The sequence below is a fragment of the Podarcis raffonei genome, chromosome 5 (assembly GCF_027172205.1).
Source record: "Podarcis raffonei isolate rPodRaf1 chromosome 5, rPodRaf1.pri, whole genome shotgun sequence".
NCBI lineage: Eukaryota > Metazoa > Chordata > Lepidosauria > Squamata > Lacertidae > Podarcis > Podarcis raffonei.
Window position 1 is genome coordinate 40,926,733 of NC_070606.1, and position 25,713 is coordinate 40,952,445.

Below are 25,713 nucleotides of genomic sequence, written 5' to 3' on the forward strand. Positions count from 1 at the left end.
TACTTGGACAAGAACTTTGTGTGCATTTGGAAACACAGATTGACTTGTGGGAGTTGTCTTTAAAACCTAAAGGAGGAGATGCAGAGCTTCTCTACAAAGGGTGCCTAAGGTTCCACTGGAGCAATAGACTTGTAGTTGTTCTTTTATGTTCCACGATTACCAGTGGTCCTTGGTGCACTGCTTACGGGTGGCTTCCAAGACCATGATGACAACAGGAGAAAAACATGTACAGACAAGTGTTTCCACAACATGTTGAAGAAGCAATCCACTTCTCAGTTTTAAATAGAAAAAACCAGCTTGTCTTTTTAGCAGCTACAAGGAAAACTTAAAGAAACAACAGCCCTTGGCTGCTTGAATATTTCTCTGTCATACATGCACACAGCTTCACTGGATCATGGCCATGAAAGAAAAACATAGCAGTTGAATTTTAATCTCTCTGCAATGGTAAGAAAACATGGTTGCCCATAAAGAAGAAGTGTACCAAAACAGCAGCTCTTTGCACAATAAAGGTTAAAGACCCATGGGCTGAGAGCCCAATGGTTCTTGGTCATATGGAGTCACACCAGCTAGTCTTTCCTTCATCACCTGTCACGCCAACAAGTTACAACTATCTTAGGGATGGAACATGGGCTGCTTGAAAGTCTTTCTACTCTTATGAACCAAGGACAAGCTATGGGCCTACTGGAGTATTTGTCTAGAATATAAATGTACACAATGATTACATTTGCATTTGAAATTAACAATCTGACATTTCAAATAGCTGGAGAAAGAACACAGTCTGAATAGTTAAATAAGAAGTGTAAATATTGCTTGCTTAGGCTCAAAGCAAAACAGCTACCCTGAAAGTGGGAGGCAGGGGGCGGAATCACTGTCCATAGGGACACTAGTATAAGCTGCCTTGGCTAAAATCACAGAAGTATGAACCTTTTATAAGGGGGCAACTTAATTCAGTCATTGGAGTAGAACAACAGCAATTACTCATCAAGACCTACAGACCAAAGTCAGAGCATTGTTAGATCAGGAGGTGATATTAGCAGCATTTATCAAATCTATCTGCAGCAACCACCAGAGAATTCCCAGCTGCGGAAGGGAAATGAAGTTTCAGGAAGAACAAAAACACACTCAACACCACAACTACAAGAGAAGATCTGACAAAAAGTAGTCAAAGAGATTTAAAACACTGGAACGTGGACCAAAGAATTCCCTTTTTGTCATTCTTGTGTGATTCAAATATATTAGTGAATGTGTATTTCTAGTACATATCTAGTACATTCTAGTGCCAGTATTTCAATGCCCCTACTCTAATGGATTTGCTATGCATTCATATAACCACAGCATATCAGACATTACCTTCAACACGAAGGAAGAGAGGAACAACCTGAGGTTTATTCTAAGTCCAGTCAGTGTTATATCTCTACATCACACCCCATACATCATACTCCTACTGGTGCCTTGTGACACCACCCAAGCAAATGACAACTAGGATCACTAAAGGAAAACCTGACCATGGTAAAGGAGCTCCAATGCATCCATTATGAGTTGCAGAGGGCATTGAAAAAATCCTATCTCCTTGTCTCAAAATTCTTTTCTATAGAGTCCATTCTGTATTTAGATCCTATGGACTCACTACAGAAAATTATGTGATACGATACAGAAGTTCAATCTACGCTCTTCTCAAATCCCCTTCTATGTCCTCTCAACCCTCTGCTTTTGTGTACTCACTGCAAACTAGTTAAGGTAGGGCTCACAGACTGACTGGCCAAGCCTGTTCTTACTTCCTAAACTAAAGATAAATTGAGTGATAAAAACAAAAGCTACAGGAAGAGGGGGGGAAACCAATCAAATCTGAAGTTGCGGAAACAGAAGTCTCAAAATTCCTGTATTGCAGGCAGTTGGACTACATGATCCTTGGGGTCCCTTCCAATTCTATGAGTTTATGACAGAAATTAAGATGCAGAAGCATCCCAAGTTAAATCTACCACTTTATGATAAAGAAGAATTGACCACCTACTTTTACCTGTGCTTCCACCAAACTGCTTGGAGGTTCAGGCCCTTGAGATATGCTCTGCGCTGTGGCTTATTCTCTGAACGCGGGTGCTAGTTTGGTCATTGGATTTAGTTATTTATTTATATTTTTTCAAATAAAAGCAAAAGCAAACTGTCACAGAGCTAGATAAGTGCCTCCATATGAGCTTGTATGAGTGAGTTAGTCAGTACTATAAAATACACATGGGATGTATTAACAGAAGTCGGGGGAAGGAGACTTGCATGCTACAGGGGACACCAAACTATCAGAGATTCCTCCAGCAGTGGGAGAAGTTCCAGGAACACAGGAAGCTTATACCGAGTCAGACCATTGGTCTGTACCACTCAGTATTTATCTGCACCTAGGGTGAGGAACCTGTAGCTCTCCAGATGTTGTTGGGCTCAATTGCCAGCAGCCTCAACCACCATGATTAATGGTCAGAGATGATGGGAGCTATAGCCCCACAACATCCAGGAGATGCTGATGATCAGACATGGCTTCTGTTGCATGGCACTGAGCTACAGCAATTGTATGAAGGAGGACCCACATTCCTTCATCTGCCCTCTCTTCATAAGATTCAAACCCACAGCCTCACCTTTACCAGCATAGCACTCTGACCTGTTGAGCTATTGGCCGAGGAAGGTAGCTTAGTCCTCCATTCCCACTATCTGCATTATGTGAGTTCCAAAATAATCTAGGGACTCATCCATGCATGTTTTCCCTGGATTCAAGATTGTATAATAAGGGTGGCCACAGTGCTATAGTCCACAACACTTTGTGCCATAGACAGAAAGCAGAATTCCTCTGAAAAAAATGCTGGTTCCAAGCACTGCATTCCTCTTTAAATTATTTGCTATAATCTCCTCGCAGAACGGTTCTCATTTTAAGGAGACCAACACACTGATTGTTCTAATATTCCTTTGCATTTTACCACCCACTCACCCTTTCCCCCAAATCCTAGGCAACTGTGATGCTGAGCTATCAGTTCCTTTCTCTCGTCTTAATTTACCCCTTATACATCATATTCAAGATTTTATCTGGACAGGGGCTGGATGGCGTAGTGGATAAACCTCTGCCTTTTCACCTCTGGGATCAGGGTTCAAGTCAAACCCTGATGAAATGCGTTTGATCGCCCTAATCTAGTTCTTAGTGGGCAGTATTCCCATTATCTTTAAAAGGGTCAGAGCCAAGGCCATTGGGAAGAGTGCATTGTGCTATATCTTGTCTATTGATTAATACATTTTCAGTGATGCCATTTCCTTAACCTTCATGTGCACCCATTCACACACACGCTTATCAAAGCTTCGTAAAAGGTCTTTTGCTGATTGGAAACCTCTATCTTATCTCCTCTCTCATCTGTTCTTCTTGGGATTTACTTTGAAGCATTTTTTTTAAAAAAAAATATCAGATTTCTGCCACTTGTTTTCCTCCCCTTTAAAAATTCTTGCTAGATTCTCTTTAAAAAAGAAAGAAAAGCTGAATACCAAATTATTTTAAATTTTGGAAAGACATATATACACTTTGTAAACAGAAGTGCTTTGCACCTTATTATAGATAACTTTTCTTCTCTATATGAATTTATTAAACAAAGTTCCATAATCAAAGGGCAATTGGAAGTGTTCCCTTTAACAAAGTCCAGCTGTTAACCAGAATATATGCTTCAGGGGAAAATCTCTTTTATGAAATGTATCAAAATATTTTGGATCTGCTAGAAAATGTCACGATGATATATATGAATCCAGTCTTTTGTTTGGGATTAAGTCAACCAAAGGGGGAAGCTTGTAAATATAAGAATGCAAGTTTATTCTAAATTCAGCCCTCCACATATAATAATATTATCTCATCCAACCAGCAACATACATGTATACTGACTGGCTCGCTAAAAATGAACTCAGCTCAGTTTTTACCAAGAAGCCAGCAAGAATTATAAATGCCTTCAAAATAGGAAATTCAGCCCTTTTAGCTCCACCTTTCCAATCCTTTCTGTCTGAACTTTTCTCTCAGGTCATCCTGTGAGACCACAGCAATCCCAGGGTGGGGTTCAATTCTCTTTATTTTTATGACTCCTGCATCTTCTTTGGTGCCAACAGACAGTATTTTTCAAAGCAAATTTCAAACGGAAGGGCAATCGGAACTGATAGGTGTACCACATGAATCAGGAGACAGAGGCGTAGATACAGCAAATGCTAAGAAAACTAATGACGAGAATAACGCTCAACGATCAGAAGCATACTCTTCTCTTGAATGATCGGCAAGCAGATCAAACCCCATGTTCCAGATATGGTCAACAGTTAAAGCCAAAGATTAGAAAGGATTATGGGCCCATATGAGAAAGTCAGTCAAACTGTCAGACATACTTTCAGATAGGAAATAAGGGGAATTTAATATCAGGAATAAGCCATGGCTGCATTCTCTCAGGCTACTAGAGAGGGTGATGAAACTACTGGAAGGAGGAATAAAAGTCCCTTGTTGGTTGTTAGGTGCTTGGGAACCACAGAGCAACGGAGCTTTGCAGGCACTGTCAAGTGGCGGTGCCTGCAAAGCTCCTTTTGACGAAGGTCTGTCTTTAACTGCCTGACGCTTGATGCCAAATGTAGGACAGGTGGGTATGGCTTGCTCAAAACTTGGCCTACCATGCTAAATGGGGAAGCCTGACAAGGCAGATTACGCTTACAAGGAGGAGGTTCCCCACCTCTGTTGTAAATCCACGCCCTGTGTTCTAAATGAATGTCAGTTGCAGAATGCACTGTACATCTTCATTTGCTTATTTTTCCTGGGCTAAAGATGTGAATCACGTCATGCCCACTGAAATACCACTTGACTCATATTTTTAAGGTTAATCTTAAATCTGGATGAGTCATGATTGGATCCCTTCATTTCTTCTTTGTAATTGTTCCAAGATTCTAACATATCTTTGGTTACACCCTGGTTGAATTTCAGCAGGACTTTGGAATGCATTTTGCACATGTGGGCATGTCCAATTTCACTAAAACGCTGCACAACTGCCCTAATGCGCAGTTCCACAGACAAAAACCATAAAAGAAAAATTGGTTTGTATGTGTGAGTGTGTTGTGGCAGTGGTAATGTTCATTTAAAAAACAACTTTTTTAAAAAAATACAAAAGCAAGAACCATTTACTTGGCAGTTGTTGTTTTTACTACGAACAGATAGAAGGAGGAGCACAAATCTCTTCTCACCTAGCTTGCAAAGCTCTGGAACTGTATCTCAATAACAGATTTGTATAGTTTGAGTTCTGTGCTGATAAGAATTATCAGACACAGTAGAACTTCAAAAACTGGGCTGGAATTGGATTCTGCAGTCACCCCTAATCTTAAAGTTATCAGCAGCTGAGGGCTCAGGAAACTGAGGCGCATGTTTGGATCACTACTCAGTAACTCTGACTTAAGGTGATGCCTTGTATGTGTGAAAGGGCTACCACAGACCACAACTGCAGAATATTTCCCCGTATCATCTCAAAGGTGTGGATACGCTTGTGGGAATCAGGCCCTGGTGCAATCTGCATTGGAGGAAAATGGATGCATGCAGGTGTTACATCCTTCTGGAGACCACAAGCATCAAACTTTGCTCTTTTCCAGTTCTAGCAAACTCTCTGAAGTGCAGCCTAGATACATAACTTACTTCCTGCTTCCCATGACGGGTGCAGTTCCCAGTCATAGCATATAAAGCTATAATTTAGAATTAAAAGGAGCAGTTTCTAAACCTATGTATCTCAGCCGTGTTCTTTGTAGAGGGGTGTTAGAAACTCGTATACTATAACAATCCAAGGATAAATTTGCCTCAGTTTACGTCTATTTCTTCCCAGTTTCTTTTGCTTACACAAGCTATATACAATGTAGAATTACTCTGGAGGGGCAACAAATTTCACCAGTTAGCCAGCGATTTAACTCCAAACACAGTTTTACTGCTTGTTTTCACGGGAAACTTGTATGAGGCTGCAATCCTAATCCTGCTTACTTTGGAGTAAACCCCACTGAATTAAGCAGGACTTGCTTTCGCCAAGTATAGTAAAGATTGCACTGTTAAATTACTGAGGCCCTAAGTATTTTTCTTTTTGTCTTACATTGTAATCCTATGCATGTCTACTCAGAAGTAGGTCCAACTCAGTTCAACAAGACTTATCCTTATGTAAGTGTATATAGCAGAACTTCCCAACGTGGTGCCCATGAGCACAATGGTGCCTTTGAGGTAATCCTCTGCTGCCTAAAAAGGCTCTAAGACCTCCCCACTCACTGCCACCTTGCCCAAGAGCTGCTAAGGGGGGGGGGTACCTTTTTCTCCCATGTAAGAATTAAGCTTTGGAAAAGGGTGGCACCCACCACTGGTTTCTGAGAGAGTATTTCTTTTAAAATATTTTTCTTCTGGAATGTGATGTTAAAAAAAGAAGAGCAATGATAAGGTAGCCTGCAGATAATGAATTATTTGTCAGTTGTTGTCTGCAGATAATGATAATGAATTATTTGTCAGTTGTTGTCTCATCTATACAAAGTCCAGTTTCTAAACCTATGAAAATAATTTCCAAGTTAGTGCATTAGGGCTACGGTGCTAGCAAAATGGCATCTGATTAAAAATCCAAATGGCCTCATAGGCTTAAAAGGCTGGTGAACAGCAGCACATTATTGTCATGAGAAGAAAAAAGAAAAAGAAAAATACAGGATCAGCTCTAAGGAAAATGCAGCTCTGAATAGAAATCGTACAGTATTTCTGTTGAACTAGTTATTTGCATGTATTTCAGATTTTTCACAAGCGTGCTAGCCATTTCTACACCTTTTAAAATAATTTTTCTTCTGGATTACGATGTAAAAAAAGAAGAGATAACAGTGTACGGACAATGATAAAGTAGCCTGTTGATAATAAATATTTGTCAGGTGTTGTCACATCTGCACAAATTCCACTGTTGCTGAAGAGACACCACACTGATAAAAAAAAGGTGGCTCTGAAGAAAATCAATGGATCTTGAGCTCAAGCAGTTGCTATACACATAAGAAAACATCTCTATCCAACAGCCATATTGCTGTGAAAATTCCCAAGCCTTGCGTCGGTATAGCTAAGGAAAATTTAATCTTCCCAAATACTCATCAGGGCACTCCATCCTGCAGACCTGACAGCCCCACTTATAATTAATTATACAATTTCGATGGGAATATCGACTAAACAAAGCTATAAATCATAGAAAAAGTCAATAGGCATGGACACATTCAATCATGTCCCGACCAATGATTACTACTCTTAAAATACAATAATTATTTTCAGGAGCCAGCTTGAATTAAATTTCTGTCAGGCTGGTACAAGGCTGGTGGGTGATGAAGGATGCGATGGATTTTTTGGGTTGAATTTGGCCCAGGGACATTTATCCTTTTAGATAGGTAGTTTGTTTTTAGTGATCATGGTGCTGCGTGTTTAACTAGACCATGAAGATTAGATTATCTCCAATGGCTCATTATATCATTTATCTTTTTCTTCCATTCTTGATCTGGAAGATTTCCTGCTTCCCGGTGCGTAAATGAAACGGCAACAGATTTTGAAATATAATGTTCTAAAGTGGCCTGCCTGCCTGCCTGCCTGCCTGTGTCTTTGCAAGCAAACGTGAGAAGAGCCATGCATGGGAAATTAACCGAGGCTCAGAATGCTGCTGGAATGCCAAGAACTGCCATAAACAGGAATGATCATCTTTCGCACCATCCACCCCCTTTTCTTTTTTTAAAAAATGGTACTGAAATACTGCACAAATATAATTATAATCTTTCGAGTTGCTTTAAAAAATAAACTGAAACACACATATGATACATCAAAAGAGGAAAGCTGGGGTTTTTTCATTGTTTATTTATGGCTGCTAGTATTTCTAGTGAGATAGCACTATGTTGAAAATTATGCGCTGAAGTATAGCTTTTACATAATGGCCATGAATTCCCCATACCTTCCATGCAGAGGGAATTATCTGTATAAGCAGACGGCCAATGCCCATTACTTTTTATATACTCATATATTTAGCAGGGACTCAAGGTCTACGAGTCCCTCGGCACTCACAGTCCACTGTCCTAGGACTGTGCCCTTATGCATCTCCTCACCCATAATGGGGAGATCACACTAGCAGGTTCCTCATCTCCAGATATGACTGTCGACTTCTAAATAGGTAGAATGTTAAGAGCTCCATGGCAGGGGGCAGTTCAGAGGCTAGTATGTTGCTTCAGCTCTCTGCTTGCCTATCATCATTCAGTGACAGATGTCCACATGCCTGAACAGGTAGGGTAAAAGGCCAAAGGCACAACACATTGCGGATTGCTATTCCTATCAATATTTCCTGTACATCAAGGGTGACGAGCCTGTGGCCCTCCAGAAGTTGCTCGACTGCAGTTCCTATCACCCCTGTCGATTGGCCAAGCTGGCTGGGGTGATGGGGGATGAAGTCAAACATCTCAAGGATCATCTGCATCGTCCTGGAATAAGTCTATAAACCATCAAGTGTGCAGCGGTGAGGAATGGGATTCAAGACGCCCCAAAATAATAAACAGCTCATGTAGCCAGGCTTTTCTAAAATGGATTGGAGGAGGAAACTGGACTAGCCAAGAAGTTTCCCTTCAGAGATATATGGTACCCACAGCATACACCGGTCTCCCCCAGCCTGATACCCTTCAGGAGTTTTGGTCTACAGCTCCCATCAGCTCCAGCTGGTCAGGGATGATGGGAATTGTAGTTCAAAACAGATGATGAAAGCTGACGTATGCCATCACATGGAATACACATCTATTGCACAACATATATGCACCCTGTGTGGTATTCTAAAGAAGCTCATGTCAATTCCAGCTGGAGCAATTTCAGAGGAGCAATGCAAGGAGCTACTGCACTATTTCTAGATATATAAAGTGTTGATGGAGCTCAATCTGCTTCGAAGAACCACCTTCTGATTTGGGAACCCCCTCCTCCCAATTGCTGTGTAGTTACCCCAGTGAATCTGCACTTTCACTACCTTCAAAACCAATGCTGGACTGAACCACAGCACCAACAAAGCCCGGTATGCAGCTCCAAAATGTGATGATGCGTACAATAGTCACTCATGCTTGAAGACTGAAGCAGTCCTGATTCAATCAGTGTAAGAACAAGATAGGAATGGCATATGTATTAATATATGCAAAGATAAAACAGAAATCCTTTGGCATGATATTACTGTACAATTCGTACCTTGGAAGCTGAATGCCTTGGCTCCCAAACGATCGAAACCCAGAAGTGCATGTTCCAGTTTTTGAATGATTTTCGGAAGCTGGATGTCCGGTGCGGCTTCCGATTGGCTGCAGGAAGCTCCTGCAACCAATCGGAAGCCACACTTTGATTTTTGAATGGTTCTGGGAGTTGAATGGACTCCCAGAACGCATTCTGTTCGAAAACCAAGGTACCACTGTATAAAGAAATGGCAATTGACAAGGAGGATTGCATTCCTATGTGGTATAAGGTATCCCTGTCTTCATATTGATAAAAAAATGAAATAAATGAACATCCCTAGCAGTACCTGATATTCCAAGAAATTAGTTTGTGCAGTAGATCTCCTTATTAGTCAGATTTACTGCTGCAAACATCAATACTATTGAGGTTTGTGGCTTACAATAAGCATTGTTAATTTACACCCGCTGGTGTTGGGGGCCACAAACGCAACAAGAAAGATCTGCAAATGTGAAAAACCTTTTCAAGGTGTCTCCTATGGTTTCTGATAATAATAGGTTTCCCCCCCAAGTAGGAACAGGCTATGATTTTGTTACAATAATGAAAACATTCTGCTTCACGCTACCCTTAACACAATGTCAAATGAGAGATGAAATGAAGATAGTAAACATTTATGAGGTTTGATGAGCCTATGAGTTTGTGTGTAGAACAGATTTTTAAAAAAATCTATTTTTATTAAAGATTTTCTTGATTTACAAAGGTATGTGCAATGTCTCTCTCTTGTTTCCCCCCCATGTAACTTCTTTTTTTTTTTACAAATCGGTTTCATTTGTTGAGACATTAGGAAGAATAGGGGAAGAGAGGTTGATGTGTAGAACAAAATTAAATATTTTAACCATTTGTTGCATCATGATTTTTCCTTCAAAAAGGCCAATATATTTGAGTCCTAGTAATCTCAAAGGAATTCAGAGCTTTAACCTTGAGCACAATCAAGTGAAATCTGCATCCCCATTTACCCACTGAACAGGGAGTTAAGTCCTACTGAACTCAATGGGACTTATTTCCTAAACCCTAAACTGTGATTAATTTTCAACTGTGGTTTGTTGCCACAGCTTCATAAACCATGGTTGAAAATGGTCTCGTTTCAACAAACCACAGTGAAACCAGAGTTTGTTGGGTTGGGATTGTGATTGATTGAAAACGGAAGAAAAAGCTTCCATGCTCCCCCACATAGCTGTGTAAGAGGAAGGCGTGTGAGATACTGAGGTTGCCCTTTGTGGTGCTAGCCTAGGATTCAGTAAGACATTCAAACTATCTCAGAGAATGAATGTACAGCAAGAGCAGCCAGAGTGGTGCCACAGAGCTGCCTTGCTAACATTGGCAAGGCTACTGCTTACCTCAGTGTTTCTCAAATCTGGGTCCCCAGCCGTTGTTGGACTACAACTCCCATTATTACTAGATAGCAGGACCAGGTCAGGGATGATGGGAGTTGTAGTCCAGCTGGAGACTTAAAGTTTGAGAAACAGTGGCTTACCTGGACAGTGGGTGGGCAAGGGTGGCAGTGAGGTGGGGGTTGCACGAGTGCACCAGCAGGAGTCTTGGATTGCCTCTGCAGTACCCCCCCATCACCATATCAGCTGTTCCTGGAACAAGTAACCTATGTACAAAATACACGGGTCTTTTGTCAAATCTAAAAAGAAAAGGTGCTTAAAATTGGGCAACTGTTGCTTTGAAATACTCAGCGGCAACCTGAAAAAAGATCCAGCATTTTAGGGGAGAAAAGCTTAGAACCTTAGGAACACAAACTCTACAAACATGACAAGGTAAGTTGTGATTTGTTGCTTGTACCTGAGTTTAAAACATAAGGAAACCCATAATTCGGTTTTAAAAAAAGTAATCAGAACTCAAGTTTCCCATGTGAACTTGGGAAAGTGTGGTGGTTTTGCTCATGTAATTTTACTCATTTGAAACTGTTTAGCTTGCTTGTCTTTGAAATGAATTTTAAAAGGTGAGCTTATTTCCTAGAAATGTAAAAATAAAAAACCAACAAATAAAATAAACTCATGTCAGAGACATTAATGCTTTCCATGCTATGCATAGTCATATTCCTTGGAGCATCCAGGGTTCAAGAGCAAAGCGTTACATTTATAAAATGCAATTGTACAGCTGGAAACTCACCGCAGTGCCATTGTTATCTCTAAAAACATCTTGATTAAAATAGTCAAAGAGTTTCTTTTCTAATTGTAGCATAACCTGGAAAAGAAGAAGAAAGAGAGCTTGTAAAGTATTTTAAAAATGATAGTTTCACATGGGCATTAACAAGGGCATTCTCCCAAATTGTGTTTCTCAATCCCTGTTTTCTTCACCATTAAATCAAGACTCCTTCTGACTTTTTGAAGCAAAACAAACAAACGAAACAACAACAACCCCCTGTCCACCAACCAAAGCAAACATACAAAGCCTTAAGAACAATGTAGCTCAGAAACTAGGACTAATCCAGAATGTGGCAGCTAGACTGGTGACTGGGAGCGGCCACTGGGACCATAAAACACCGGTCCTAAAGGATCTTCACTGGCTACCAGTACATTTCTGAGCACAATTCAAAGTATTTGTGCTGAACTTTAAACGGCCTCAGCCCAGTATACCTGAAGGAGCATCTCCACCCCCATCACTCAGCCCAAACACTGAGGTCCAGCACCGAGGGCCTTCTGGTGGTTCCCTCACTGCAAGACACTAAGTTACAGGGAACCAGGCAGAGGGCCTTCTCGGTAGTGGCGCCCTCCCTGTAGAACACCTTCCCTTCGGATGTCAAGGAGATAAAGACATCAAAAGGCAGCCCTGTATCAGGAAGTTTTTTTAATGTTTGGCAATGTTTTTATATGTTCTGTAAGGCACCTCGAATGGCTGGGGAAATCTAGCCAGATGGGTGGAGTATAATTAATAAAATTATTACTATTATTTCTTAATAAGGGGAGGGTCAACATAATTTTAGGATACATAGGGCCCTTCTCACATTGTGCTTCCCCTCCCCATCCAAAACCCAACACTATAGGAGGTGTTATGCAACTTCCCTCCATAAACTTGCTAGTCAGAAATTGGATGCAGGAAGCCGATATTCTTGGGACATCCCTAGGAGAAGGATTACAAATATTTTCATACATGCCACTATACTTGTACTGGGAGAAATGAATGTGAGAAGTAGTTCTTAGATGGGTGCTGGTTGGTTGGTTAGTTAGATATTAATTACAAGTTCTATACCAGCCACCAACTAAGTCTGGGCAGATATATATATATATATATATATATATATATATATATATATATATATATATAGCAACTTCAAAGATCACAAGTGGCTTTCCCCCATGCTGATGGAAGGCTCTTTGATCTACTGGGGGCTACAGTTATTTGTTAAGTGAGCTGATTTCCCCTCCCCCCGTGGCCTCCACCCAATGCCTGCTCTCATGTGCCCCCCCAATGTGGTGGAGCTGAGGGGTAGGGGTGGGGTGCCCCCATTCCACTTACAGAAGCCTCCACTGGATCAAAAAGCCTTCCTTCAGGGTGAGGGACACCATTGGATACTACCTAAAATCAACCAACAACACCAAAAATCAGCAGCAGGTCAACTTAAACGCCAGCACAAGAAGCATAAATCAATATAAAACCCATGTAAAATCCAGCAAATGGGGTGGGGTGGGGGGTGGAGACAGTACAGGTGTCCCTCGCTTACGTGGGGGTTACATTTCAGGCCCCTGCACGCATCACTGAAACTGCGTAAAGTGGGGAGCACCCCACCTTAATAGGGAGTGTGTGCAGGGAGGAGAAAGAGAGAAAGAGAGACTTGTGTGCCACCAGGGCTGCTGTCTGGAAGCCGCTCAGGGCTGCTGACCGGCTTGTCCCAAGCCTTCCCTCACTCGGGGCCACTGCCCTCCCACTGCAGTGAACTAGAGGCTGAGAGTGACTTCCAGGCAGTGGCCCTGAATGGGGGAAGGCGCACTGTTTCAATTGATTTGTTTATCTCACGGCATCCCACATAAAAGCGGCCGCGTAGAAGCAGAACGTCTATAAGTGGGTGGGATGCCGGTACTATAAATCTAAAACTGCCCCACTATTACTATGATTACATTTATCTTCCACATTTCCCCCCCAGGAACTCGAGGTGCTGTACATGGTTCTTCTTCCGCCTTCCAATTTTCCCTCACAACAACTCTGTGAGGTAGGTTTGGCTAAGAGTCGGAGACTGGCCAAATGACACCCAGAGGGCTTCATGGCTGAGTGGGCCTTTGAATCCTAGAATCTCAGGATTCAATACTCTAATCCAGTGGTTCCCAAAGTGGGCAGAATTTCCATTGCGCACGCAGGTCAGTTGTGTGAACAGAATAGCGGCACTGGATACAACCCTGTATATTCTGCTCTTGACATATTCGCCTTAGAAGTACAGAAGTCGTGTGCTCTGTCGCAGAAAATTGTCAAGTGATGTTTCAAAGTATGGAATCTTGACTCCTTGGGTTTTATTGGGATTCAACAAATATCAATAATTCAAGGCTGAGAACCCAGACTATTGAGGGAAGACCAGTCACTGAATAATGTGGCTCCTCAATTGCCCAGAATTCAAAATTAGACAAATGTTTTTGTAACTAAATGGGCTTATTTATTCCACTGAAGTCAGCAAGTGTTTTTTGTTCCTTGGAATCTAGAATGTAGACTGGGTGGGGGATGTTCAGTTACATCTGTGCTCTCTTCAGTGTCAAGGACTGCATTTTGTTACCTACCTTTCGGTCATTATCGGATTCACGGAATATAAGCTTGACTACTTCATTAGTGTCGGCAGCCCGGACCGTCTGCATTGTAGCCTTTGCACAAAGTGTCTGTTAAAGGGAAGCATTCACAAAGAGAGAGAGAAAAGAAACAAAGATTTGTTTGTTAAAAACATTTTTAATACGACATGACACATAATTCCACCTGTTAGTTGAAGCTACAGAGTAACAGGCAACTTTAAGTCCATTTAGGTCCATTTATTGCAATGTGTCTGTTCTGAATATGACTACTGTTGGCTCCCACCAGAGTCCGAATTTCAACTCAGTCAAAAAAAGGGGGGGGAGGAGTAACCTTCTTTACTGCTCCTTTGCTCCCACAAAAAAAATCGGATGATCATTTGTAAAATTCAAGAACACAATTTAAAGATAGGATAACACAGTTTCTGCTTACAACCACACATACTTTAATTGTTCCCTTACAGTTAGGAGAACTTCATAATCTTTTATGCTAGCATATTTATTTCCCACCTATGTGAGAAATTTCACCAATCCTTTGCTTTGATTCTGAAAAGGCAGTTTGGAAGGACAACCAGATTTGTAGGATAAAGGTAAAAGGTAAAGGTACCCCTGCCCGTACGGGCCAGTCTTGCCAGACTCTAGGGTTGTGCGCCCATCTCACTCTATAGGCCGGAGGGCCAGCGCTGTCCGCAGACACTTCCGGGTCACGTGGCCAGCGTGACAAGCTGCATCTGGCGAGCCAGCGCAGCACACGGAACGCTGTTTACCTTCCCGCTAGTAAGCGGTCCCTATTTATCTACTTGCACCCGGGGGTGCTTTCGAACTGCTAGGTTGGCAGGCGCTAGGACCGAGCAGCGGGAGCGCACCCCGCCACGGGGATTCGAACCGCCGACCTTTCGATCGGCAAGTCCTAGGCGCTGAGGCTTTAACCCACAGATTTGTAGGATAGAAAGTACCAAAATGGAAAGCTGGACCGCTCTCCTAAAGCAGGATGGATGTTGTCAGGGAACTGACATCGGAGCCAGGAGTGGAGGCAAGGCTCCCAAGCGATGCCGGAGAAGGGCCCAGCAGGGAGAGAGGGGACTCATCAGCTGGGGAAGGAAATCAGCGTAACACCAGGGATAAAGGGGGGCGGATGGGGGAATCGGAGAGGGGGCTCCAGGACTCTTCGCTGGAGACCAGCGGGGAGAGCACGGGTCCTCCGCTGCCCACACCCACCCTGCGCAGAAGACTTCTGCACAGGGAAAGTAGGCGTAGACTTGGCGTCAAAGAACTTCTTTGCTGGAAGAAGTTCAAGAAACGCCCACTGACGGATTCTGCTAGCGACTGAAACAGCCACCAAGTGAAGGGCTGTCCAGCCAGGAAAAGGTTTAACCAGGCAACCTCGCCAAGAGTGGCGGCAACTTACGCACGAGCAACCCCATATAACCATTACAGATGTGTTTCAGGGAAGGGTACAATTCCTGCAAAAGCCCACAAAGAAAAATGCATGCATCCCTGTTTAGGATGTTACATTTTGAGTGCAGAAAGCATCTTCTGCCCAGTGCTCCTATGTTAACAACAGAAGCTGCCCTCAGATGCCACTTGGCTTTTGAGTTGGGAGTTCCTTAAGCGTCTTTAAAACTTGAGGAGGCTCAGGGTGACATGGGTTGAGAATCACTGTCCTGATAATAAGTGCTCTGGGTATCCGCCGACCCACAACCATCCTAAGAGGAACAAGGGAACTTGCCTTCTACCAGGTCCAACTAATTGTCCATAACATTGCTTACTCTGATAGGCTCTCCAGGGTTTCAAGCACAGGTCCTTCCTTTCATCTGACAATTTTATCCGGAAATGGTAGAAACTGAACTTTCATGAAAAAATATGTGCTCTACCACTGAGACATGGTTTCCCCACAAACCGATACAGAAAACCCTGGTGTTTTTTTTTTATTATGGTGACTAGCCCTAGTGATGTCTTTGGAATCCAAGACAGGTAAGGAAGCAGCAACAGATCTGCCTCCTTTACTCTTTTATCGCAACAAACTCCATGAATTTGGGATCTTAAAAACAAAAACCATTTCAGCTTTCCAAGTGCAGTATAAAAGAAATACTTTCTTTTTCCCCCCTGGTGGTATGAATTTGAAAGCTAACTCTCTTTTTCCTTTGGTTCCACATAGGTACAACAAAGCAATCTGCTGGAACTTCTACTTGCTTTCAGATTCTGAGTTCTTCCACCTAGAAACTACTGTGCTGTTACACTGGAGGAAACAATAGGAACCTGCACAGGCTAGATTTTAAAAGAGTCATGTCTCGGAAGAACGATGTCCTGCCTATTTTAATGTAGGTCAGCCATTTGAAAACAAGCTCCAAAGGTTTCTCAGTTAATGAGATTGTGTTATGGGGAACACAGGCAGAGAAAGGAAAGGTAAAGTAGGGAACACCAAGCCAATGGAGGCAGCCATTGCTTTTTATTTTCTCCTCTTTAACCTCCAGCTAATCACTTTTTCCACACATCCTCACAATTTGCCTCATACCCCATTTTGTCTCTTTTGACAAGTAATTAACATTTTGCCATCTGTGTCTGTATGCAGTTACCAGTGAGGTAATCCCCCGCCAAGCCATTCCCAAAAGTGAGCCGCTGCCCCCCCCCCACTCCCCACTTCTGATGCCGACCATTGAAATTCAAAGCACAAATTAGCTAATCAGGTCAAGCTCCCCCCAAAAAATAGCTCTTTGGACTCATGTGTCACAAATCAGTCTGGTCGCCTTTAAACAGCACACCAGATTAGAACAAGCACCCGAACAAACCAAAGCGGAAAACCCGCTGCTCTCCAAAGCTGGTTTTCTAAAGCCCTAACAAATCGCTCCATCTTTCACTCATTTAAACCTTCCAAATGAGGGTCAATGTGGTCCCCGAGCATCCAAATGCTAATGCGCTTAAGTGCATTTAAGCAGCTTTCCGTAGTGAATGGGCCGAAGAAGGGCTCCCAGAGACAAGGCAGAGTTACTGTCACTGCCGAAAAGTCATTGTAGCCACCCCCAGAGTGGTCGCAATTCAAGAAATTCATGATTTCTGTCTCTTAAAGGCATCTGCTTGGGAACATTCCCCCCTCCCCACCCCCTGCCCCCAGGAACTGCTTTATATCTCGCAACTTCAGCCTTGCTCCAAAAGAATAATGGTGGTGGCGGCGATAATGATGATGATGATATAAAAATGTGAGACTCCTGAGGACCAATGTGAGAAAGAGCTCATGTTGCTTTCAAAAAGTTACCTTATTCACAAACAAGTGATTAGGCAAAGGTTCATTTCTTATACAATCTGGAGAATTCCTCCCCCCCCCCACTCCCCACTCCTTTCGCTTTCTACAAAGTCGTAGTCACCCAAGCAGAAAACTATCGGAAACGTGGTGGGGTTTTTTTTAAAGGCAAGCCTGCTTCCTTATGAAGGGATTTTTTGTTGTTGTTGGTATTTGAAAAGAAGGGGGGAAAGTAAAACGCTACGAAAATACACTGCTCTTTTCAGTCTTCTACAGTCTCTTGAAGGGTACTTTTTTGGGGGAAAGAAGTGAGACAAAGAAATCAGAATAAAATACCAGGGCTTTCTCGTTTAATTGCAGACGATTGCTTTTTCCTATAGAAAATTGCCATTTCTGCCTTCCAGAGGGACAGCAGTGGGGATAAAGAGTCCATGTCTGAGCTTTATATGGCATGGGAAAAATAAGGAAAGGTGCCATAGAATAGAGAAGTCCAATCTTCATGGAAAAAGTTTGCATTGTTATAGAACACAGCAGTAAACAGATTTGCTGTGATAGCATACCTTTTCTTTGACAGGAATGTGAATTTGAATTGTTCTGATGCTGAAAAGTTTAGAACTACTTTTTTTTTGTCCTAATCATAATGGGTACGGTTCCAATTTGAAGCCAACAGCAAAAATCTGCAGCTAATGTCTGGGCATGTCCAAACAACCTGGCAGGTCTGGATGACGCCATCATATCCTGCACTGAGATATTAACAATGGATCTGCAGACTAGGCTCTGAGCCGGGAGAGGGAGATCATCTGAAGAGGGGCACAAGCTCAAGAACTTCTAAAAATTTCAAAATGCATGGAAGTCCCATGGCGTTGGTGATGTGTGGTAGTGTCTGAACTGGACTGCTGTATATTGCATTCACTACTTGGTAGTTTCTTCCATTTGCATCTCTGGGATTTGTTTCCACTTGGGCAGTATAGAAATTAATAATAATAATAATAATAATAATAATAATAATAATAATAATAATAATAATAATGCCACTTTAAATCACAGTTAAAAAGCAACTACACAACATGATGGGGAACAGAGTAAAAAAGCAAGATTGCTTCACATCTCTTTGATTTCTACTGTGCTGTTGGAAGTGAAGTCATGGTTTGGCTTAAGGCTCTTACGTAACCAACCTTGGTCACAGCTTGTGGTTTGTTTGAAGAAAGACAAAGCATGAGCCCAGCTTTGGGCTTCATCAGTGCCTGAGAAAGAGAGAGGGACTACCGGGAGCCCATGTAAGCCACTCTGAGATGTCAAAGGGAGAATGAGGTTTATTTATTTATATAGCCCTATTAACGTGTGTGGTGTTTTACTGAGTACCAGAGGGCAGCCCTCTACACAGATGAAACAAACCATGATCTCTGGCTTAGTGTTACACCCAAACATAGACTGTAGTTTGTTTTGCTCTGTAAATTGTTCTTCACTTACTGATCATAATGCTAAGCCAGAGATCATGTTTCTTCCTCTCTCTGCGCTAGCAAGGAGCAGATGGACACATTCATGGTAAACCATTAGCTATTTATTTGTCTGTTAACAGTACTTTTAGATTGCCTTTCATCTATAATTCCAGACTTGGGTTAACTATGGTTTACCATTATGAGTGAACTGGGCTGGTATATAATTCAACAAAGGGAGACAATTTAGGAAAGGGAAAGAAGGATTAAGAATATGCTTTATTTTACTTCGGTAGTTATAATATGCTTCAGAGAGTTGTGCCAAAGAGTGTAATAATCAAATATTGCACTGACTCTTTCTGTTGGCACTAAATAAATAAATACAGTTTTCAAACAGGTCATTTCATTTTGTGTCTCTAAATAAACCTTATTTACTTACGATATATACAGATGATATTAGTATTTTTACTTGATCAGGGGATATCCAACAAAGTCATACTCAGAATATACCCATAAAAATCAGCAGACTTGTTACTTAACTTTACTTATTTCAGTCTACTGTGTGCATTACTTCTGTGAATAATATCCAATGGGCAATTTGTGTGACAAGGCTTCTGGTTTCTCCTCTCCTGTTTGCCCCCCAAATCTGCTGTGGAGGTACCCCAACCCCTGCAAAACAGATTTTGGGAGTGTGGAGGAGGAAGGAGAAGCCTCACTGCATGAGCAGATGCCTGGTTGCACTACGTTATTTCTCGCTATATAACTGCAGTTCTATTTTAAATATAATTGCAGCTTCCATACTTATAGCATTGCCATCTTTGGTATTTTGTTCCACCAGGAATACATCCTAGCTTGCCCACATTTTTCATGCATGATATTTAAATTTACCTACAAAAAAATAAAGTTGAAAAGGGAAAATGTTTTTTAATTGTCTGAACCAGGGGTCAGCAAACCTTTCCAGCAGGGGGCCGGTCCACTGTCCCTCAGACCTTGTGTGGGGCTGGACTATATTTTGAAAAAAAATATGAACGAAATCCTATGCCCTACAAATAACCCAGAGATGCATTTTAAATAAAAGGATACATTCTACTCATGTAAAAACACGTTGATTCCCGGACCACCCGCGGGCTGGATTTAGAAGGCAATTGGGCCGGATCCAGCCCCTGGGCTTTGAACTAAAGATGGGTTCTAAAGCATTAGAAAGTTTACTGGGTGTTAATACTGCAGTACTACTTACAACTATTACAGTTAGGAACAACTGGGGTACCTGAAGTTTAAGAATCCTATTGGTCAAGACTGGCAAACAACACAAAAAAACAGGATGTCTGTGTCTGGATATATTAAAGTGGCATTTCCCCTGGTAGATTGCTCTTCTCTCTCTCCATGTTCTTTAGCTCATGTGGTGGTTCATGTATTGCAAATCTCACAGCTAATGAAAGCATTTCTGCCTTTCTAGCCAATGACCTGTGAGATGTTCAGAATTAGGCATGCACATTCATACCTCTCTCTTTATTTTAAATAAATCTTTCTGTAAAATCAATTTAAAGACATTAAAAAAACCCCAAAGGTGCACTCCTCTGTTGTCTCCCGGGACGGATGGATGCCAACCAACCAACATGCATGTTCTAGCACTGCTATGGAAGCATTTGTTTAAGAAAGCAGCCAGGGAACTTGGTGAGTATGTGGTGGCGGCAAGGCATTGAGAGCACAGAGCGGTCTACGCCATGGGGTCTAACTCATGCCCTCTAAACCAGCCTTCTGTCCTCATGTGTGGTGGATGACACTGTCCCATCACCAGTGCTGAAGTAAGCTACATCTACCTGTAGGTGGAATGCCAAGCGGCCAGAGGATGGGGACCTCGTCCTTCACCTCAGGCAGAAAGATGCTTTGTGGTTAGGAAAGGAGTACAGTGGTACCTCGGGTTACAGACGCTTCAGGTTACAGACTCCGCTAACCCAGAAATAGTACCTCGGGTTAAGAACTTTGCTTCAGGATGAGAACAGAAATTGTGCTCTGGCGGCGCGGCGGCAGCGGGAGGCCCCATAAGCTAAAGTGGTACCTCAGGTTAAGAACAGTTTCAGGTTAAGAACAGACCTCCAGAACGAATTACCGTATTTTTTGCACCATAACACTCACTTTTTTCCTCCTAAAAAGTAAGGGGAAATGTCTGTGCGTGTTATGGAGGGAATGCCTACGGGTGGCATGCCTACGGATTTTCCTCCTCTAAAAACTACGTGCGTGTTATGGTCGGGTGCGTGTTATAGAGCGAAAAATACAGTAAGTTCTTAACCCGAGGTACCACTATATTTTGATATTAAAGCTATCAAATTTTTTTGCATTTTTGATGATTATACAATGTACCCTCCTGCCCTCAGAGTTATCCCAGGGCAATTACCACCCATCCCCAACATTATGCAAAAAATAGACTACAATTTAGTAGGTTCCTATATATCTTCTGAAAGATCCCACGGCCCCTGTTTTGTAGGATCAACCAGATAGGTGCAAAAAGCAAGGGATAAATGCAGAGGGCAGAAACTCTGTGCGCAGGAGGATAGGGTTTAGTAAAATACACAACTTTTCACACTTTGATAGTGACAATGTGCCTTTCTCCCTCATCATTTGAGAGAGGTACAATGCACCTTTCACTGATGAAAGGAGGAAAGGGGAGGAAGTAGACACAAAATGTTGACAACTGCTAGCTGGAGACCGAATAGGCTAAAACAGCTTTAGAGAAATCGACCCCAGCAGGTTGCAGAGTGTTCCCTGCACCATGTTTTAACAATAACAGCTAGTGAAGTGCTATTCTTTCCTCTATATTTTTGAGAGATGCTAAATGCGTTTGCCACTTGATCAGACTCCAAGAAGCCACAAATCTCAGGGCACCCCCCCAACATTCAGTGGTGACAGAAATGCTCTGTTCCACTGCAGGAACACATTTTGTGTGCTCCTCTGTTCGAAGTCATACATGCTATTTTAACTCATCTGCTTCCTTCATTCTCTCCAGGCCAGGAGGACAAATTGCCCACAGTGGCTCCCTTTCAGAAGCAGCGCAGAGCGCAAAGAATCGTGACTGAGCAGAAACACAAGGAACAGGCACATAAAAATTCATCACTTTGGCCTCTTGACCTCTTACCACTGGGCTTGGCACACCATGTCTCAAAAAGTAGCACCAGGGGAGAACTAAGTAGGCCGGCTGAGTGAAATTACTGACAAAAATATATCTTGGACACAGGAAAAGCCCACCAGATGCTTCATTGTCTTTGCGGAGAAGTGGTACTAGGAGGGGGGGAGGGGGGTTTTCTCTGCCACATGGCATATTGGGTGGAATAAGTAGTGTCATTGTTTCAGAAGCAGCTCTGTCACTTTACTGACTGCAGTACAAAGAGGTGTAAAGCAAGATTTAATCCTGACTTTTTAGCTAGCAGATTAAAACCAATCGTGCCAGATGTCCACAAGACTGTTTAACATACAGAAAGCTTCCACCCACCCACCCCACCCCACCCTGCAAGGAGCAAAGGGGTCTAATGCCATCTTCTTTATTTCACTTACTTTCACCGAAGAAGAAAGCATGCTGTAATGGGCTTTAAGATGGGCTTTAATTTTTTCCTTCTCCTTCAAAGCACCGGACCATCAAAAACAACCACGCAGACAAAAACAATATATATATATATATATATATATATATATATATATATATATATATATAGTCAAAGTTAAGGCAGGCAAACGAAGTTAATCAATGATGCATATTGAGGCAGAATTGAGGCAGGCTGCATGCCAAAAGAGCATTAGGGGAAACTAGTGCTGGAGCAATTTACAACCTCCTCTTCGCGGATTAAGGGCAGGTCTGTGCTTTATGTATCCTGCAGTGATAGCGTAACAGTGGAAGCACTAGAGAACCTCTCCCCCATCAAATTCCCTGGCATCAGCATCAAGCTTTGGGTTTCTTCTTAAGGTGCCTGCCTGTCTGTCTAGGAGGGTGTGCATGTGCATTTGCATGTATTTACAAGATTGACTCATGCAAATTCCACTTGACCTCAAGAGGACAGCAGTAGATCCTACCTGGATAAGCAACAAACTGGCAAACTTTGGCGCAACACTCCCTTTGCTTCCTTTGGAGCTTTGCTGTGCTCCTTTCCTCTGCTCCCCCCTCTAAACCTAGCTAGAAAGCAACAGCAGATGCATCATTAGTATCAATGACAGAGGAATGGAAGCGATGGCAGCAAAGGGGAAAACACTGAAGGCAGGGAAAGATGGCTGTCTGATTTACAGTTTGGCTGCTTGGGTATGGTGGTGGCTGACGGCCTGCAACACGTCTTTGTACACTACAACCCAGAGACTCTGGGGAGCACAGGAAGGGCTGATTTAAACAAGGAAACTCAGATTCCAAGGATTATAGTGTTAGGAGAAGCCTCAAAGGCCATCTAGTTCAACCTCTTGTTGATGCAGAAAATCTACTGCTATGGCGTCCCTAATAGGTACCTATCCAGCCTCTGCTTAAAAATCCCTAACAAAGAACAGCCCATTGGCTTTTGAGTCAGTTTGTGTTACTACCAGGGAGCTTCTATCAACATCCTGAAGTTTGGTTAAAAGCCCTGTTCTTGTGCAGGCGCCGGCCATTTTGCACAGGGGTTCCATTCCTGGCCCCGTGATCAGCGGGAGAATGCATAAGCCCACTGTCCTGCTCCTTTCTGGGTCCAAAAGAACCCAAGGGTCAGCGGTCACATGTCAATTACACACATGCAAAATGGCCGCCGCCTGTAGTTTAAGAACATAAGAACCACCAGCCGGATCAGGCCAAGGGCCCATCAAATCTAACTTCCTGTTCTCACAGCGGCCTGTGGGAAACCCGCAAGCAAGAACAGAGTGCCAGAGCACTCTCCCCTCCTGTGGTTTCCAGCAACTGGTACTCAGAATGATACTTCCACTGACCATGGAGGGAGAGCATAGCCTTAATCGTGGCTAGTAGCTGTTGACAGCCACAACCTCCATGTATTTTGAAGTCATCTGTGTTAGTGGCCATCACTGCCTCCTGTGGAAGCAAGTTCCATAGTTAATGCAGGAATCTCAACTGAAGCATCCATCACAAATGGCCACCCGACCTCTGCTTGTAAACCTCCAAGGAAGGAGAGTCCATAACCTCCTGAGGTAGACCGTTCCACTGTCAAACAGCTCTTACTGTCAGAAAGTTTTTCCGTATGTTTAGTTCGAATCTCCTTTCTTGTAACTTGAAGCCCTTGGTTCTCCTCCAGAGCAGGAGAAAACCAGCTTGCTCCCTCTTCCATGTGACAGCCCTTGAGATATTTGAAGGTGGCTATCATAGCTCATCTCAGTCTCCTCTTTTCCAGGCTAAATATATCCAGCTCTTTCAACTGTTCCCCATAAGGCTGGGCTTCCAGACCTTTTATCATCTTGGTCGCCCTTCTCTGCACACGTTCCAGCTTGCCAACATCCTTCTTAAATTGTGGTGCTCAGCTTTGGACATAGTATTCCAGGTGTGGTCTGACCATCTTTGCCATGGTCCTCTGGACATATTCCAGATTGTCCTGGCAACCCTTCTTGGGTCCATATTGCTCTCTCCACCAGGGCAGATTTTGTCCTCCCTAGCACTGTTTATTCAAGCGCAGCCCTTAGCTCCCTGCCCCACCTCACAGGAGCTCACTTATATGGTAAAAAGTTAAAAAATGCCATTTGACAACACAGTTGGCATGACTCAGTCTCCAAGGGGCTGAAATGATGGGCTGATTTTGTCCCCGACATTCCAGTCACTTAATCTTGCTCTCATGGGAAAACCCCTGAGAAGAACCTGCCACTATGTGCATAACCACGTCTAGGTTTCATCTCTTGGTCATGCTGGAGAGTGACACAAGTACTGCTTTTAAAAACATAGATAAGGTAAGAGCATAGACATGGTACACACATCTTCAGAATACAAATGAAGCAATAGTCCTAAACAGCAATAACAGCATTTATAGTTTCATATTAGTGTCATATGACATAGAGAAATAATGATGCTGTTATATTTTCAGAGTCTCTTTGGCCCTGAACTGCCACTTATAATCCATGGGAATTCAATTACACTTATATACTTTGAAAATCAATCTCTGAATGCTTTGCAGTGTTCCATTATAAACCTCATTTATGTTACAAATATTTAGTCTCATTTGAAAATATTTTATTAGATAGTCCCTTGGTCCATTAAGATTTTTTTTTTAAAAAAAAAACTTTTGAAAACTGTACCATACTAAAGATTGCAAATCAATGAGATGTTATTTTGTATCTTTTCCTTTTCATTCTCTATACTGAAAAATATTTTTTTTTACTTAAACCAAATAATATCTGAACTGCTTTGACATCCAGAAAAAAAAAAGAGAGATGGCTTATTTTAACAACATGCGGGCAACATGCAACTCTACAGGTACATAGGGATTGGCTGAATTTATATAAATTCCAACACCTATTCATTTTAAAACAATCACATCTGTAGCACACATTGTTGCAGAATGTCACGAGTGGGTGCTGGGAGCAGGTCAGCAATAACTCACACAGCTTCAGTGAAGTTAACTCTTTATTCACAGAAACAAGGCAACTCAGGAGGCCAGGCCTAGAAAGCTTAGCAACGCTTCCCAGTAGATCTTGCCCCTATGAGGCAGTTGTGATGACTGAAGGTCCCTGCCTTCCCACAGAAGCCTAAGCCTCCTCTTTCCCCAGGTCCTTCCCAAGCAATCTGAGACTCGGTCAATGTGTCTGTCTCTGCTCCGCCCCCTTCACACCTCTTCTGGTCCTGGGAGATCTGCAGAGAGCAGAGCAGGAGGGGGAGACAGCCTGGTCTGACTCATCTCTGCCTCTTGGACCCTCTCCTCTCAAGTCTCCCCTTCTGGAGATACACAGCATACTTCCATGCCATTTTCCTCCATTAAACCAAAGCCCCATAACAAGTCCGCCCTTGGGTAGCAAAATCTAGCTTTGATCACCTGCAGTCACAAATTCATTAGAGTTTAGCCAAGCCACTGTTGCATTCTGGGAAGTACCGGTACTCATAAGACATTGTGGGTTGCACGCCCT

The 25,713-nt window shown here is 42.6% G+C and overlaps 1 protein-coding gene across 4 annotated transcripts in view; it reads right to left on the minus strand.

Annotated features, from left to right (window-relative positions):
- Positions 1-25,713, minus strand: part of INPP5A (inositol polyphosphate-5-phosphatase A) — a 232,590-nt gene that overhangs the window by 30,290 nt on the left and 176,587 nt on the right. For 2 of the 4 annotated variants that reach the window (XM_053388823.1, XM_053388824.1), the window contains exons 10-12: positions 13,968-14,067; positions 12,725-12,780; positions 11,378-11,452 (exon numbers count right to left, since the gene is read on the minus strand). In XM_053388823.1, coding sequence (XP_053244798.1) covers positions 11,378-11,452; positions 12,725-12,780; positions 13,968-14,067 — 231 coding nt within the window. The remainder of the gene's footprint in view (positions 1-11,377; positions 11,453-12,724; positions 12,781-13,967; positions 14,068-25,713) is intronic. The other 2 variants (XM_053388825.1, XM_053388826.1) reach the window with 1 other exon arrangement.